This window comes from Symphalangus syndactylus, chromosome 17 (genome assembly GCF_028878055.3).
Source record: "Symphalangus syndactylus isolate Jambi chromosome 17, NHGRI_mSymSyn1-v2.1_pri, whole genome shotgun sequence".
In the NCBI taxonomy this organism is placed as follows: domain Eukaryota; kingdom Metazoa; phylum Chordata; class Mammalia; order Primates; family Hylobatidae; genus Symphalangus; species Symphalangus syndactylus.
The window spans coordinates 12,894,312-12,905,414 of record NC_072439.2 but is presented as its reverse complement, the minus strand read 5'-3'; the positions used below and the strand labels follow the sequence as shown (position 1 = coordinate 12,905,414).

Genomic DNA, 11,103 nt, shown 5'->3' with positions numbered 1-11,103 from the left:
CTTTGGGCAAGTCGCTTCACCTCTCAGAGTCGTTTCCTCAGATGTAATGATAAAGATCAAGCATTTGGCCTGCCAGCAGTATGTGAGAATTCTGTTTATTTATTTATTTATTTATTTATTTTTGAGATGTAGTCTCTGTCACCTACGCTGGAGTGCAGCGGCTTGATCTCAGCCCACTGCAACCTCCGCCTCCCAGGTTCAAGCAATTCCTGTGCCTCAGCCTCCCAAGTAGCTGTAAATTACAGGTGTTAGCTACCGCGCCCGGCTGGAAAGGGAGTTTCTGAGCATGCTGCTGGGTCACTGAGCACCTACTGTGTGCCAGGCCGTGTGGTGGGTGCTGGGGACACAGCCAGGACCCCGGCAAAGCCACAATATCCACCGACACGGAGATCGAAGTCCGAAGGAGGAGATGGATTGTGTGACCAGGAGCGATGGGAGCTGGGATGGAGGACACATAGGCAGCTGGGGGAAGCCCAGAGGAGGCCTAGGGAGGAGAGGAAATCAGGGGAGGCTTCCTGGAGGAGGTGACACTTAAGCTGAAACTCAAAAGATGAGCCAGAGCAGTAGAGCAAAGAATGAGGGAAAGCTGTGCCCAGTATAAAGCAGAGCTGTCATGCAGGGAACACAGGCAGCTGTGGGAGCCTAGAGGAGACCTAGGGAGGAGGAGAAATCAAAGAAGGCTTCCTGGAGGAGGTGACGCTAAAACTAAGGTACAAAGAATGAGCAGGCAGAAGTCGAGTGACGAATGAGGGAAGGTGCGGGCTAACAAGGCCCCTCTATCAGGGGCAACAAAGGTTAAGCAAAAAGCCCCCAGACGGGAAGGACCAAGAAATAATTCTGCTCAACCAAAGCAGGGCAGAGGGGAAAACAGGGTCAGCCAACATGGGCCCAGAAGGCAGACAGAGAGCTCCAGGCCTGCCCAGACTCCACTCATCCCAAATTCCACCAACACCCCACCCTGCCTGCTGTGGTCCCCACTAAACACACAGAGAACAGGAATCAGGAAAAGATAAGAACTACCCTAGCTTATCATGCCTGCAGAGGGGTGTTTGGGACTTCACTGGTGAAGTGGCCGGCCACAGTTCCATCTGTCTGCAATTGGCCAGCCACAGTAGCTCATGCCTGTAGTCCCAACACTTTGGGAGGCTGAGGCAAGAGGATCACTTGAGCCCAGGAGATTGAGACCAGCCTGGGAAACACAGCAAGACCCTGTCTCTCTCATTTTTTTTTTTTTTTTTTTGAGACGGAGTCTTGCCCTGTCGCCCAGACTGGAGTGCAGTGGTGCAAACTCGGTTCACTGCAACCTCCGCCTCCCGGGTTCAAGCAATTCTCCTGCCTCAGCCTCCCAAGTAGTTGGGATTACAGGCATGCACAACCACGCCCGGCTAATTTTTGTATTTTTAGTAGAGACGAGGTTTTGCCATGTTGGCCAGGCTGGTCTCAAACTCCTGACCTAAGGTGATCCACGTGCCTCGGCCTCCCAAAGTGCTGGTGTTACAGGGGTGAGCCACGGCACCCAGCCCCGTCTCTACAAAAAATATAAAAATTAGCCAGATGCGGTGGTGTGCACCTGTAATTGCAGCTACTCGGAAACCCAAGGCAGAAGGATCACTTGAGCCAGAGAGATTGAGGCTGCAGCAAGCTATGATCCCACCACTGCACTCCAGCCTGGGTGACAGAGGAAGACCCTGTCTCTAAAATATAAAAGAAAATAAAGAACTGTCCCATCAAAATCTACACGATCACATCCTAACCCCCAGGACCTCAGCATAGGATGTTATTTGGAAAATAGGGTTGTGGCAGATGGCGTTAGTTAAGATGAGGTTATACTGGAGCAGGGTGGGCCCTTGATCCCATATGACTGGTGGCTTTATAAAAATGGGGAAATCGGCCAGGCACAGTGGCTCACGCCTGTAATCCCAGCACTTTGGAAGGCTGAGGCAGGTGGATCACCTGAGTCAGGAGTTCGAGACCAGCCTGGCCAACATGGCAAAACCCCGTCTCTACTAAAAATACAAAAACTAGCCGGGCATGATGGTGCGTGCCTGTAGTCCCAGCTACTCAGGAGGCTGAGGCAGGAGAATTGCTTGAACCCGGGAGGTGAAGGTTGTGGTGAGCTGAGATCGCTCCACTGCACTCCAGCCCGGGCAACAGAGAGAGAGTCCTTCTCAAAAAAATAATAATAACAATAATAATAATAAATGTAAAAATAGGAAAATGAGCCGGGCTTGGTGGTGGACTCCTGTAGGCTCAGCTATTTAGAAGGCTGAGGTGGGAGGATCGCTTGAGCCCAGGAGTTTGAGACCAGCCTGGACAACTTAATAAGACCCTCATCTCCTTTTTTTTTTTTTTTTTTTTTAAGATGGAGTCTGTCTCTGTCGCCCAGGCTGGAGTGCAGTGGCCTGATCTCGGCTCACTGCAAGCTCCGCCCCCCAGGTTCACGCCATTCTCCTGCCTCACCCTCCAGAGCAGCTGGGACTACAGGCGCCCGCCACCATGCCTGGCTAATTTTTTGTATTTTTAGTAGAGACGGGGCTTCACCGTGTTTGCCAGGATGGTCTCCATCTCCTGACCTCGTGATCCGCCCACCTCGGCCTCCCAAAGTGCTGGGATTACAGGCATGAGCCACCGCGCCCGGCCCCTCATCTCTTAAAATAAAAAAGGTTGAAGGAGTTGGGGGAGTTTGGATACAGACCCAGGGAGGGTGACTCGTGAAGACGGAGGCAGAGATGGAGCTGACACTTCTCCAAGCCAAGGAACATCAAGGATGCCGGCCACCAGCAGGACCTGGGAGAGGCCTGGGCAGATCCCCACCAGCCTCAGGAGGACCCAGCCCTACTCACACCTTCTTCTCAGACTTCCAGCTTCCAGAATTATGACAGCATAAATGTCTGTTTTCAAGCCATCTGTGAGACTGTCATGGCTGCCGTAGCAAATCAATACAGAGAGACTAAATTTTTAACTTTCATTTAATTTTTTTTGTTGTTGTTTTTGTTTTTGTTTTGTTTTTTGAGATGGAGTCTCACTCTGTCACCCAGGCTGGAGTGCAGTGGCGCGATCTCAGCTCACTGCAACCTCCGCCCTCCGAGTTCAAGCGATTCTCCTGCCTCAGCCTCCCGAGTACTGGGATTACAGGCTCCTGCCACTGCACCCAGCTTATTTTTTGTATTTTTAGTAGAGACAGGGTTTCACCATCTTGGTCAGGCTGGTCTTGAACTCCTGACCTCGTGATCCACCTGCCTCGGCCTCCCAAAGTGCTGGGATTACAGGCGTGAGCCACTGCGCCTGGCCTAACTTTCATTTAATTTCAATGAATTTTCTTTCTTTTTTTTTTTTAATTTTTTTTTAGAGACAGGGTCTCACTCTGTCACCCAGGCTGGAGTGCAGTGGCACGATCACAGCTCCCTGCAGCCTTGACCTCCTGGGCTCAAGTGATCCTCCCACCTCAGCCTCTCGAGTAGCTGGAACCACAGGCATGCACCACCATGCTCGGGCTAATTTTTTTAATTTTGGAAGATTTTTTGTAGAGACGTGGTTTCGCTATGTTACCCAGGCTAGTCTCAAACTCCTGCACTCAAGCAATCCTCCTCCCTTGGCCTCTCAAAGTGCTGGGATTACAGGCATGAGCCACCACACCCAGCAATTTCCATGAATTTTCAATAGCCATGTGTGCCTCACGGCTGCTGTATTAGTGGGTAAATGGCCCTCACACACCGCATTCCCCATTGTGCAGTGGAGAAATAATGACTTAAAGCAGAACTGCCTGAGCCCAGGCGGCGGGTGGGGTGGATTCTGACTCCCTCTGCCCAGACACTGGACTGGACGGGGCTGGCTTGGTCCTGGGAGGAGGAGCAAGAGCTGTCTATGAGCTGCAGGTGCTGGAGGCTTCCAGGTTTACATCTGCATTGAAACTGCGGCCACCCACCCCATGGGGCTTCCGAAATATAAACAGATTCAAATTAAACACAACCTACACTTCGAAATTCGGTTATCTGCTTGCACTGTACCCCCGCGGGGCTGGCGTCTCCCGTACTGAATGGTGTGGAGCTGGAACGTCTCCACTGGAGCTTCACAGGATACGCAGCCGTCAGCCCCTGTGGCTGGCGCTGAGCATTGTACCATCAACCTTGTGCTTCAGCTTCAGTGATTAAACCATTTTACCGACCGGGAAAGCCGAGGCGGTTCGTGCTGAAGGGGACGTGAGGGAAGATTCCCCCAGGCCGGGAAGCCAAGGTGACTGACTGCCTCTGCCAGCCCCGAGACTGGGTCCCCAAAAGATGCAGAGGCCAGAGTCAGGGCATGGGCCCTGCCATTTCTAAAGGGGAAGTGAAGAAGAAGAGGCGGCATTAACTGTCACTGTCACCCCCACTTCCCGCAACGCCCAGAGGTTGTCCACACACACACACACACTCCACCCTCACAGGGCACTGGCCCGTGGCCCTCTCTAGCAAAGACACACCCGGCTGCCCCTAGATCCACAGCCCCCCTGAGCCACGGCCGCCACACATGCACGCACCCGGGAATAAAAGGCTGCAACATCACGTACCATGATCGAACTTCAATGTTGCCAGGGCATGCATCCCACAGTCCACCCCTTGCAGCCTGGGAGCCCTACTGAGGCCCAGAGAGGGGCCAGGACTTCCCCAGAATCACACAGAAGCGGGAGTGTGGGGAACCCACTCGCCCCCACACCAGGGCGCTCTCTGCTCCTACGGGGATGTGGGGTGGTTGCTTCCTTGTCCAGGGTGACCACGGGAAGCCCATTTGGCGTCAGAAGCCCCGAGAGGCCACCGGGAAGACCACGGGGGCCTGTCCCGTTCTCTGCTCCCCATCCAGGCGAGGCTGCGTGCACACAGCTTCCTGAACCCCGGGAGGGCCTGCCTGGCGCGCACCCGGTGGCTGCACCGTCCGTACGCAAGGCTGCAACCTCAGATGCTCCGCACGCTGGAGACGCTGGACAGGGGCTCCCGCATCCGAAAGCTGAGTGAGCGGGAGCCCCGAAAGCTGTCCCTCGGCCTCAGAGAGCTGTCGGTGGTGGAAGCTCCGGAGTGAGCCTCGACGGCCCGGGCCAGGCAGTCCCCAGGACCTCGTATGCCCAGCCGGAGACACCCGCAGCAGAGGAAGCTGAGCACGGCTCTGCACACCTCCCTGCTGCGGAAGGAGTAGATGATGGGGTTGACCGCCGAGTTGAGGACGGCCAGGGCCAGGATCCAGTCCATGCCCCGCAGGTACTCCTGGGCCCAGAGGTTGGAGCCAAAGACGTCGGCCAGCAGCAGCCCGAAGAGCGGGCCCCAGCACACCAGGAAGGCCAGCAGGATCATCAGCACCGTCTTCAGCAGGCGGCGGGCCTTGCGGCGGGCCGCTGGGCGTGGGGCCTTCTGCCCGCTGGCCTGCACCAAGCGGAAGATGGCCCCATAGAGGCCCATGATGGTGGCCAGGACGCCGGCGAAGATCACCAGGCAGAAGAGGATGTAGCGTTTGGAGTAGAGGGGCAGAAGGCTGGAGCAGCGGTCAAAGGCGCACAGGCAGTTCCAGCCCAGCAAAGGCAGCATCCCCAGTAGCGCGGCCAGCAGCCAGCAGAGGCCGATGAAGCCGTAGACGCGGCCGGTCTTGGTGGCCCCGCTCTCGGCCACCGGCCGCACCATGGTGGCAAAGCGCTCCCCTGCAGTGAAGAGCAGGCTGAAGGTGGAGGCGGCCAGGGCGGTGAAGAGCAGGCCCTCCCGTAGGAACCACTGGGCGGGCGCCAGGCGGAAGGTGCGGGCCCCCGACAGCAGCACGTTGGCCAGGTAGGCCGCGCCCGTGAGCAGGTCACTCAGCGTGATGTTCACAAGGCAATAGTAGACCCAGCGTCGCGACCGCATGTGGCTGGTGATGGCCGCCAGCACCAGCAAGTTCTCCAGCACCACCAGGCAGCTGGCGGCCACCGACAGCCCCCGCAGGGCCCCCAGGCCGCCGTCCTCCGGCCCCCCGCGCCCGGCCAGCCGGCCCGAGTGGTTGTAGTGCAGCACGATGAGCCGGCTGTGCCCGCCGGCCGCCAGCTGTTGGCAGGACTCGGGGGCCACCGGGGTCCCCGTGGCGTTCATGGCCTCCCCCGGGGGCTGACTGAGGCCCCGAGGCAGGGTGGAGCCACCCGACTTGCTGGTCTTGGTTTCCTGTTATTTGAAATTTCCTGTTATGTTCAAGGTACCCTCCAGGGTGGAGGTAAGGCCGAGGACAGGGAGGGGCACCCCAACGGTCGGCCCCCACCCGGGCTTCTGGAGCCAACGCGCTGGGGCCAGCCCGGCTGTGAGACCCCCCCAACCCCTGCCCCAGCTGCCCTCTTCCTGTCCTCGAAAGCCAGAGACCCACAGGGAGCCCCAGAGCTGTCAGTCACAGAGCGGAAATGGGTCCCCACTCGGGATGGGCCACCCCCTCCAGCCGGACGACTCCTCCCTGCCAGCCCTGATCACCCCCGAAACACCCATTGGCTCCACTGAGGTCTCCCCAAATGCTCCAAGGACGCTTCAGCACGCAGCAGGTGCTTAATAAATGTCAAGTGCCTGCATGCCCTAGAGCATCAACTCATCCGACTTGATCCCTCAACAGGGCCTGACGCGTTACAGAAGGGGAAACTGAGGCCCAGAGAGCCTGATGCGTTACAGAAGGGGAAACTGAGGCCCAGAGAGGCGGCCTGAGACCTGCTTTCCGCCTATGGGAGGACACGCACGTCCAGGGAGAGGGACCCCCAGGGACAAGCTGGTAGGGTCTCAGGACCAGGCCCCCATTTTGGGATTCATGGTTGCATCCCCTGCCCCTGAGCTCACCCTGCTGGGAGCAGAGCTGCTGGCCCCCTGGGGCAGCCCCCCACTGGGATTGAGGTGCATAGGAAAAGTAGGGACTTGCTCACCCCATCCCCATGGCCCTGCTGACGACAGCTCACGATGACTCAGCCTGAGGTGAGGCGGCTGTGGGTCTAAGTGGGAGACGCACCCTGCCCTGGCGTCTGAGGAGGGAGGCAGGCTCTGCCCTGGTGTCTGAGGGGGGAGGCAGGCTCTGCCCTGGTGTCTGAGGGGGGAGGCAGGCCCTGCCCTGATGTTTGAGTGGGGAGGCTTGGACCTGCCTGGGGTCTGAGCGGGGAGGGTTGGCCTTGCCCTGGGTTCTGAGAGGGGAGGCATGATCTTGCCCTGGGGTCTGAGTGGAGAGTCTCAGACTTGCCCTGGAGTCTGGAGGGAGGCATGGCCCTGTCCTGGGTCTGTGGGGGGAGGCAAGGCCCTGTGCTGTGGTCTGAGGGGGGAGGCAGGCCCTGCCCTGAGGTTTGAAGGGGGAGGCTTGAACCTGCCTGGGGTCTAGGGGGGAGGGTTGGCCTTGCCTTGGGGTCTGAGTGGGGAGGCTCAGACCTGCCCTGGTGGGGGAGGCATGGTCCTGCCTTGGGGTCTGAGGGGGGAGGCATGGCCCTGCCTTGGGGTCTGAGGGGAGAGATGAGGCCCTGTCCTGGATCTGAGGGGAGAGGTGAGGCCCTGTCCTGGGTCTGAGGGGGGAGGCAAGGCCCACCCTGAGGTCTGAGTGGGGATGCAAGGCCTTGCCCTGGGGTCTGACAAGGGAGGCTCGGCCTTGCCCTGGGTCTGAGGCATGTAGGGGTTTGGACATCATCTGCCATGGACGGAGTGTGGGGTCTCTGCTCTCCAGCTCCCCCAGTGTCTGCGACCCCCCACTGGTCCCCATCCAGAAGGCCTTGGGGTGTGGGGTGACTTGGGAAATAATGCAGGCTCCGGAAGTGTGAGTAGGACCCAGGATAAGTCCCTGCTGGGTGCCTCCTCCCACCTACAATCACCCCCAGGCCAGGCCCACTTACCACCAAGGAGGGTCCTGAGGGGCCCCACCTGCCTCCTGTCCCCCCAGGAGCCTGTGGTCTTCAGCCTTCCTGAGACAATGGTATCCTTGGCCTCAGGGTGGGGGCAGCTACACTAATTCTACCAGTAAGGTGTCCTGGAAGGGTCACAAGTGTACTGTGAGGTCACAGGCGTCCCATGAGGGGCACAGGCGTCCCATGGGGGTACAGGTGTCCCATGAGAACACAGGCATCCCATGAAAACACAGATATCCCATGAGGTCACAGGCGTCCCACGAGGGGCACAGGCATCCCATGAGAACACAGGCATCCCATGAGGTCACAGGCGTCCCACGAGGGGCACAGGCATCCCATGAGAACACAGGCGTCCCATGAGGTCACAGGCTTCCCATGAGGGGCACAGGCATCCCATGGGGGTACAGGCGTCCCATGAGAACACAGGCATCCCATGAGAACACAGGCATCCCATGAGGTCACAGGCGTCCCATGAGGGGCACAGGCATCCCCATGGGGGGTACAGGCATCCCATGAGAACACAGGCGTCCCATGAGAACACAGGCATCCCATGAGAACACAGATGTCCCATGAGGGGCACAGGCGTCCCCATGGGGGTACAGGTGTCCCAGGAGGGCACAGGCCTCCCATGAGGGCACAGGCGTCCCCATGGGGGTACAGGCATCCCATGAGAACACAGGCGTCCCATGAGAACACAGGCATCCCATGAGAACACAGATGTCCCATGAGGGGCACAGGCATCCCCATGGGGGTACAGGCGTCCCATGAGAACACAGGTGTCCCATGAGGACACAGGCCTCCCATGAGGGCACCAGCGTCCCCATGGGGGTACAGGCATCCCATGAGAACATGACATCCCATGAGGGGCACAGGCGTCCCATGAGGGCACAGCATCCCATGAGTGGCACAGGCGTCCCATGAGGGGCACAGCGTCCCATGAGTGGCACAGGCGTCCCATGAGGGGCACAGGCATCCCATGAGAACATGGCATCCCATGAGGGGCACAGGGGTCCCATGGGAACACGGCATCCCATGAGGGGCACAGGCGTCCCATGAGTGGCACAGGCGTCCTGAGAAGTGGGGGCACCCCAGGGAGGGCAGGGCTGGCAGGAGACGGGGGCTGATGGCAGCACGTGCTGGGGCCCCATGGCCCCTCCCTTTGCTTACAGTTCAGTTCTGAAGCAGGACAGTGTTGGGAGGCTCCATGCGAGGAACTGACTGGGGAGGCAGCTGCCTTTTGTCACTGGAGGTCACCAAGCAGAAAGGGGATCTGGAGAGGGGTGTGGGGCTTGGGGAGGAGGCGCCGGCAGCTGGGAGGTGAGGCCAGGAGGGAAACAAGCGGCCAGGTCTTGCCCAGGCACTGCCCTGCCCAGTGAGTAGACAAGTGAGCCTCAGTCCAGCCTCACATGACTCAGACACCTACACAGAGAGACATTGTGTGTTCTGAGGTTGAGTGCCTCATGATGGACTAAGCCCTGATCCTAGGCTAAGTCCCCTATGCTCGACTGAGCCCTGATCCTAGGCCCAGCCCCCTACTCTGCACTGAACACTGATCTGAGGCTCAGTCCCTCATTCTAGACTGGGTCCTGATTGCTGAGTCCCAGGCCCAGCCCCCATCCTAGACTGAGCCTTGATCCCAGGCCCAGCCCCCCACTCTGTACTGAGCCTGCATCCCAAGCCCAGTCCCCATCCTTGACTGAGCCCTAATCCCTGGACTGAGCTCTCATCCCAGGCTCAGTCCGCATCCTAGACTGAGCCCTAATCCCAGGCTCAGCCCCCTACCCTGGACTGAATGCTGATCCCAGGCTCCGTCCACATCCTAGACTGAACCCTAATCCCAGACACACCCTCCAATCCTGGATCAAGACCCCCAGGTCCCAAGCCCAGCCTCCATCCTAGACTGATGCCTGACCCCAGGCTCAGCTCTGACTCCAAGATGAGCCCTGACCCTGGCTGAGCCCTAGTCCTGGACTGAGCCCTGATCCCTGGCTGAACCCTGACCCTGACTGAGCCTATGATAATGGACAAACACAGACCTTGACCCTTGATCCTGGTTAGAACTTGCTCCTGGACGGGGCCGGGCACAGTGGTTCACACCTGTAATCCCAGCACTTTGGGAGGCTGAGTCAGGCGGATCACTTGAGGCCAAGAGTTGGAGACCAGCCTGGCCAACATGGCAAAACCCCATCTCTAGCGAAAATACAAAAACAACTAGCAAGATATGGCACAAGCCTATAATCCCAGCTACTTGGGAGGCTGAAGCATGAGAATTGCTTGAGCCCGGGAGCCGAGGTCATGCCACTGCACTCCAGCCTGGATGACAGAACGAGACTCTCCAAAAAAAAAGAAAAAAAAAAAAAAAAACTTGCCCCTGGACTGATCCATTACCCCAAGCTGAGCCCCAGCTCGGCCTGAGTCCTAAGCCTGATTGAACCTTGACCCCAGCTGATCACCAGACCCCAGGCCCAGCTAGCAAATTAAGACCAAAGTAAAGCACTCTCAGAAGGCAGCGTTTAGCCTAACTTTAGGCCAAGCTATCTGACCAACCACCTTCTGCCACGAGTTAATCACCTGCCTCCTGGGAAAAAGGCTTTATGTGCATTAAAACTTATTTAACCTGGCCGGGCGCGGTGGCTCACACCTGTCATCCCAGCACTTTGGGAGGCTGAGGCAGGCCGATCATTTGAGGTCAGGAGCTGGAGACCAGCCTGGCCAACATGATGAAACCCTGTCTCTACTAAAAATACAAATGTTAGCTGGGTGTGGTGGGACGTGCCTGTAATCTCAGCTATTCGGGAGACTGAGGCAGGAGAATCGCTGGAACCCAGGAGGCAGAGGTTACAGTGAGCTGATCGAGCCACTGCACTCCAGCCTGGGAGATAAGAGTGAAACTCCATTTCAAAACAAAACAAAACTTAATCTAACCATTATCCCCACACTGCAGAAGGGCAGGCCCCTCTTCTAGAAATTCACCCTGAAGACAGGGCTCTAACAAGACCAAGTACATGTGCAGAAGGTCATTGCCTGAAGTGCTATTTGTGAATGCACAATGCTAGGTTCAACCCGAATGTGTATACACAGGACAGAGGTGGATGAATGAACTATGCCACAGTCCAGAGAGGAGGGCTTTGCAGCTGTGCAAAAGAACAAGCACCAGCTCCATGAATGGAACGCAGTGCTTGCCGGGACATGTTGGGATTTTAAATTTTTTATTTTATTTATTTATTTATTTAGAGATGGCGTCTCGCTCTGTTGCCCAG

At 57.7% G+C, this 11,103-nt stretch overlaps 1 protein-coding gene across 1 annotated transcript; it reads right to left on the bottom strand.

Moving 5' to 3' along the window:
• Nucleotides 1-4,543: 4,543 nt before the first annotated feature.
• On the bottom strand, nt 4,544-7,930 carry S1PR4 (sphingosine-1-phosphate receptor 4). Its single transcript, XM_055248358.2, has 2 exons — nt 7,832-7,930; nt 4,544-6,152 (listed from the first exon to the last, which is right to left on the bottom strand). The coding sequence occupies exon 2, from the start codon at nt 6,081-6,083 to the stop codon at nt 4,929-4,931; it is 1,155 nt and encodes a 384-aa protein (XP_055104333.1). The 5' UTR covers nt 6,084-6,152; nt 7,832-7,930; the 3' UTR covers nt 4,544-4,928.
• Between the last annotated feature and the right edge of the window lie 3,173 nt (nt 7,931-11,103).

Excerpts from the sequence above, each read along its gene's own strand:
- S1PR4 (XM_055248358.2), bottom strand. The coding sequence starts at position 6,083 with ATGAACGCCACGGGGACCCCGGTGGCCCCCGAGTCCTGCCAACAGCTG.